This window comes from Apaloderma vittatum, unplaced genomic scaffold, assembly GCF_000703405.1.
Source record: "Apaloderma vittatum isolate BGI_N311 unplaced genomic scaffold, ASM70340v1 scaffold33372, whole genome shotgun sequence".
NCBI lineage: Eukaryota > Metazoa > Chordata > Aves > Trogoniformes > Trogonidae > Apaloderma > Apaloderma vittatum.
Window position 1 is genome coordinate 1,258 of NW_009702447.1, and position 6,157 is coordinate 7,414.

The window sequence follows — 6,157 nt, forward strand, 5'->3', positions numbered from 1 at the left end:
TCGCCCTGGTGCCTACCAAGCATCTGTACAGGTTCTCCTGCCATGACTCTGCTCCCGCATCCATGAAGTGACTTTATCCTGCATCTCACGCTGATGGGGCATGGCCGTGCCCCTGGCCGGTGTGCAGGATGTGGCTTCCCAGGTGGGAATGGCTCTTGGCAGTCACGAAGCAGTGCCATCCTGGGGACTTTATCAGACCTTGGAGATGGCCTCCAATTAAGTTGCATCTGTGGAAGCTCTGGGCTGCCGGGAGAAGTGATGACTCAGAGACCTGAACCAGGAAACTGGGGGCTACTAACACATCCCTCGCCCACGGGTTTGTTATCACCAGGTCCAGTGTGCGTGGGTTGATGGCTGTGGTTTCTCTTTCTCCACAGGCCACAATGCTGCGTCTGGCTGCTTTTGCGGCGCTGCTGCTGTTCTTCAGGGTCAGTCTGGAACTGTCCTGGGCCCAGGCCATCCCTGCTCTCTTCATCTTCTACCTGGGATCCGGCGGATGGGACTTCTTCCTCATATTCATCAAGACCATACGGAGGGACATCACGTAGGTGTCCTGGCTGGGATGGCTGGACCATCCCTGCTCCCTTTGGTTTGCTGCTCTGCTCTGGTGTGTGTGTGAGCACAGTCCCCAGCTCCTTGTACAGCCCTGGGTTTGGGCTGGCACCCAACCCGGCTGGAAGGAGATCTCCTGCGCCCGGGAGGCTCCACTCAGGCGAAGTTTTCATAAGGAAAGATAGATTTCAGCTGAGCTCTAAAGTCTAATGACTGCCCTTGTACTTCACCCTGTCCCTAAAGCTGCTGGCATGGCACCAGGTGCCTGTGCAAGGGTGGTTCTGAGTTGGTACCAGGCTGTGCCAGCTGCTGGCAAGGATCTGTGGGGAGGGAGTGGTGGCACTTCTTGGAGAGCACCTGAGGCTCAAAGGTGCCTCTTGGATTGCAGACATACCTGTCTGCAGCCTTCCAAAACACATCGCTCTCTGGCCTCCATCAGTTCCTGTCTCTCAGTATCTTTGCAGGTGAGCTCTGCCTATGTCCACACTGCTCAGGGGAGTATCCAGAGCTGCTGCTGACCTAGAGTAGGGCCTGGAGTAGTGCTGGGCTACTGCAGCTCCTAGGAAGGTCCTTGTGCTGTGCTGGCTTTGCTAGAGGAAGTGGTTTTGCAGGGCTCACTGAGCAGCTGCCCTCTCGCTCCCCTTCCTTTGGCAGCACGGGACTGGTCCTGTTGCGGGTGAAGTGGCAGGTATGGAGGCACGTGAAGGAAAAGAACACAATCGCCAAGATCTTCCAGAAGACTGCGAGCAGATATCCAGAGAAGACAGCACTGATCTTCCAAGGCACGGGCGAGAGCTGGACCTTCCGGCAGCTGGATGAGTACTCCAACCAGGTGGCCAATTTCTTCTACGGCCAAGGCTTCCGCTCTGGTGACGTGGTGGCTCTTTTCATGGAGTCCCGCAATCAGTACGTGGGGCTGTGGCTCGGCTTGGCCAAGATTGGGGTGGAGACTGCCCTCGTGAATTCCCACCTGCGCATGGAGGCCTTGCTGCACTGCATCACCATCTCCAACTCCAAGGCTGTGGTTTTTGGGGTGGAGATGATGGAAGGTGAGGGGCAGGCAGATGCGTCAGGGGTGCTCTGGACTTGGGGAGGAGGCGTATTTAGTGCTTCTTTCCTACCCACTACAGAACAGGGATCTGGAAGAGAATGGACAGTTGGAATCGGATCTGGTTTTTTCTGTCCATTTAGCTGCTGGGCAGGATCTGGAGTTCAGTGCTGTCTGGGTACCAAGCAAGCCAGCTTGGGTGTGAGGATCCTTTCTTGTGTCTCTTGGGTCCAACCTCTGCAAGGAGCCCTGGGCTGGGCCAGGCCTGCCCCACTGCACGGGATGTGCCTCCCCTTGCTTTCTGTAGCTGTTGCCACATCCCTGCAGCACCTCGATTCCAGCTCCTCATGTGTTTCAGCCCACATCTATGAGGCTGATGGTGTCAACAGACCTCTTGACGCCAAAGAGGTTTTGGCTGGGGAAAGGTGGAGAACAGGATCTTCTAGTCCCTGAAGAGGCCTGGGCTGTGGCCTCAGCACCTGTTAATCATGAGAAGGACATCTGCCTGGGATGGTTGTCAGCCCTTTGGGGACTCTACCGAGCACAGCAAGGGTACTGCTCCCTGGGGCAGTATCTGGGAGGGTAGGGGGTCTCTGTGCTGTAACCACCCTGTGGTCTTTCTCCATCTCCACTCTTTACTTTCTCAGCAATGCAGGAAGTGCAGCCCTCCCTGGAGAAATCTGTCCATCTCTTCTGGTCTGGGGAAGAAAGCCCTGAGTCCGTGCTTCCTGGCGCGAAACACCTGGATCCCCTCTTGCAGATGGCCCAGCGGCACCAGCCAACTCCCCCTGACAAGGGCTTTCTGGGTACGTAGTCAGTTTTGGGGGGGCCAAACTCACAGCCCAAACACTGGCAAGAACATCTGCTCGGGATGCCGATGAGAGACATCTGCAGCAGGCATGGAGGCCCCACTCCAGTGTCTGGAGCCTGGCTCTGTGTGGAGCAGTGTCCTGTGGTGCACTCTACATGTCCACCAGACGTGCTCTGCTCAGGGTGAACCCAGCAAGTTCTTGGCTCTGTCACATAAAGTTTTGGCTCAACTGGCACAAGCAAAGCATATAAATTTGACTTGTCCCCCTCTCCCAGTTCAGCCAGCTCCTAGATTGGGTATGTGACCTTGTCTCCTCATTGCTCACCAGATAAACTCTTCTACATCTACACGTCCGGCACAACGGGGCTGCCCAAGGCTGCCATTGTGGTGAACTGCCGGTAGGACCATGGGCAGGGGCTCAGGAAAGGGTGGGGCTGAGCTGTGCCCTGTCCTAGCACGGTGCCTTCAGCCCTGCTGCTGACGTGCCTCTTCACCCTCCCTCCCCAGGTACTTCCGCATGTCCAGCTTAGTTTTTTATGGTTTTCGCATGAGGCCCGACGATGTGGTGTACGACTGCCTCCCGCTGTATCACGCTGCAGGTAACGTGTGCTGTGTGGAGCCACATGTGCCAAGACTCTCTTTTCCCCTCAGCCAAGCCCAGGGCTCAAACTGGAGGCTGATGTAGGAGGTTGGTGTAGCAGTGATCTCTGTGTTGAGGAGGAGCTTGCTGCAATTCGCAGTGTCTCACTGAGCCTTTCAGCTTTTTCCCTGAGAGCTGAGAATCAATCTGGCTGGCCTTTGAACTGGGAAGTGTGTGTGTGTGTCGGGGTGTTATCCCAGCTTTGGAATAGCTGCTCCCTTTGGGAAGTCAGGAGGAAGGGAAGCAGTGCCTGCCTGGCTGACCGAGACGTGCTGGGATGTCCAGGTGCAAAGTGTTGCCCCAGATCTTGCTGCCACACACATCCTCCCTGCTGCCTGGGGGTTTTGGCTAGGAAAAACCTCACCTGTCGTGACCCAGTGCATGGTGTCCACCTTGCCCTGCCAGGCCTCTCCCTGAGTGGATCCAGGGACTAAGGGCTCCCCTGGCTGCCTCTCCACAGGGAACATCGTGGGGGTCGGGCAGTGCCTGCTGCAGGGCATGACGATCGTCATCCGCAAGAAGTTCTCAGCCTCGCACTTTTGGGAGGACTGCGTGAAATACAACTGCACGGTGAGGCCAGGAGGCAAGGGACCAGATGGGAGCGGGGTGTGGAGCTTGGGGATGTGTGCCGTGCTGGAGAGACCCCGACTGCTGGAAGAGGGGAAGGCCTGAACTGGTTCTGCCTGTCCATCGCAAACCACCTTCCGAGGTGGTGGTGGTGGGGTTGTGTCCTTCCCACTTGGGGTGATAAATCCGTGCATCCAAGCTCTTCCCGTGCTCCAGCGTTAGCCAGGAGGTCTTGATTAGGTTTCACAACCTGGAGGTGTGGATTAATCAGGGAGGGGCAGGTACTGGCAGAGCTAACAGGCCTCCTGGGTTTTACTGCAGCCTCTTCAGGGCACTTTGGGCATGTTGTGCTATTCCTACCTGCCCTGAAGAAACCCCAAACAACCTCAGGCCTGGTGGAGGGATCCTAGTGAGTCTTTCTTCTCCATCTCTCCCAGATTGTGCAGTACATCGGGGAGATCTGCCGCTACCTACTGAACCAGCCGTACCAGGAGGTGGAGCGGCAGCACCGCGTGCGCATGGCACTGGGCAACGGGCTGCGTGCCTCCATCTGGCGAGAGTTCATGGCTCGTTTCGGCATTGCCCAGATCGCCGAGTTCTACGGGGCCACTGAGTGCAACTGCAGCCTGGGAAACTTTGATAACAATGTGAGGCTCCACCACCCTCCCCATGTCCCAGCAGGTGCCTGTTGGCCTGGGCAGGGTTGGAAGCTCAGATGGGCTGTTTTTCTTCTGGTTTCTTGCTCCAAGACGCGTGGGTTGCCATCTGCCCGAAGGGGTTTTCAGTGTTGTCCTGTGGTGCCAGCTCTGTGGAATCCTGGATGTGCATGGGCAGTGGGCCTGGGGTGGGAGAGATGTCCCTGCTACCCATGGCTCTGAGCTCTTTCTGTTCTAGGTTGGCTCGTGTGGCTTTAACAGCAGGATCCTACCAGGTGTGTACCCCATTGGCTTGGTGAAGGTGGATGAAGACACCATGGAGCTGATCCGGGGGCCAGATGGTGTCTGTATCTCCTGCAAACCAGGTGAGGTCAACCACAGGGCTACATCTCATCAGCCATGTGTGAGTCATTACCCAGATCCAAGTCTCTGCTCATTTTTCCTTCGGTGTGGGTAGTTGCTTCCACCCTTCGTCTTCTCTTTTCTCCCTGCAGGGGAGCCAGGGCAGCTAGTGGGCCGCATTGTCAAAAGCAACCCCTTGCAACACTTTGACGGCTACCTGAATAAGTCAGCCACCAACAAGAAAATTGCCAGGGACGTGTTTACAAAAGGGGACACTGCTTATCTCACAGGTGAGGCAAGCAGGGCGCTTCTGTCTGCTGAGAGCAGAGGAGAAAGGTACCTGGGTGGGTGTAGGGCCTGTCCCAGGCTAGTGGCACTGCCCTCAGATACTCCGGGATTGCTGCTACCCCTCTGACACCTCATTTTTTGCCTATTTCTCGCTTTCCTATAGGGGACGTCCTGGTGATGGACAAATACGGCTACATGTACTTCCGGGACCGCACCGGGGACACTTTCCGCTGGAAGGGGGAGAATGTCTCCACCACAGAGGTGGAGGGGACACTGAGTCGCATCCTCAACCTGACAGACGTGGTGGTTTATGGGGTGGAGATCCCAGGTAGCTGAGAGGGAAGAGGATGATCAGGGGAGGCAGGTGGGCCTCCGGCACTTGAATGTGAGCATATCCTGCACGTCCGCATCGACGTGTCCTTTTGCAAGAGGCTGGACCAAGGCTCCCCATGGGCGAGCTGGGAAGAGGCCGGGGGGATGTGTTCCCTCCTTCTCGCAAGCTTTAATTTGAATCTGGCTGGTTTGGAAGGACTGTATCCTTTCTGGGCAGGCTGCAAGTGCCTCCTCTGGGAGGAGGTGACCATGACCGCAGGGTGTCGCTGGTAGCCTTAGCTGCAGGGAGGGGACACAGCCGGTGACAAGCCGGACATGAGAGAGCTTCAGTACAAAGCAGGGTCTGTGCCAGAGGCCTTGCTGGTGCAGAGCAAAGGGACATGAGGCTACAGGGACGATATGTGTGAGTGCTCTCCCTTCTCTGCCTCTTAGGGATTGAAGGGAAGGCAGGAATGGCAGCCATCGCCGACCCGGAGAACTCCTGTGACCTGGAAGTCTTTGCCAGTGAGCTGAAAAAGGCCCTGCCGCTATATGCACGCCCTGTCTTCCTGCGGTTCCTGCACGAAGTCTCCAAGACAAGTGAGCTGCGGCATGCACACCCACGCTGAACACAGAGCTGGGGGAAGCCTGGGAGGGGTAGGGTAAAGATGGAACCCCTCTACCCCACGGAGCCCCTAGCCCATTCCTCTGGTGGTTTGGAGGCCGGGGGTGCGAGGCTGGGTTTGGGGCAGCACGAGTGCAGTGGGCATGAGAACGTGTGTGGCCTGTGACTCCTCATTCTTCCTTCTCTACATGTTCCAGGCACTTACAAGTTCCAGAAGATGGAGCTGCGGAAGCAGGGCTTCGACCCCACACTGGTGAAGGACAGGTTGTACTTCCTGGACTCCAGGCAAGGCTGCTACCTGCCGCTGGACCAGGCA

General features: G+C 56.9%; 1 protein-coding gene across 1 annotated transcript; it reads left to right on the forward strand.

Moving 5' to 3' along the window:
- Positions 1 to 383: 383 nt before the first annotated feature.
- On the forward strand, positions 384 to 6,154 carry SLC27A4 (solute carrier family 27 (fatty acid transporter), member 4; the record flags this gene model as incomplete). Its single annotated transcript, XM_009864260.1, has 12 exons — positions 384 to 544; positions 1,207 to 1,601; positions 2,248 to 2,406; positions 2,740 to 2,809; positions 2,919 to 3,010; positions 3,512 to 3,621; positions 4,056 to 4,265; positions 4,513 to 4,639; positions 4,769 to 4,906; positions 5,068 to 5,232; positions 5,670 to 5,816; positions 6,039 to 6,154. Coding segments are annotated over exons 1-12 (1,890 nt in total), but the record flags the coding sequence as incomplete, so codon positions are not given.
- Positions 6,155 to 6,157: the final 3 nt, after the last annotated feature.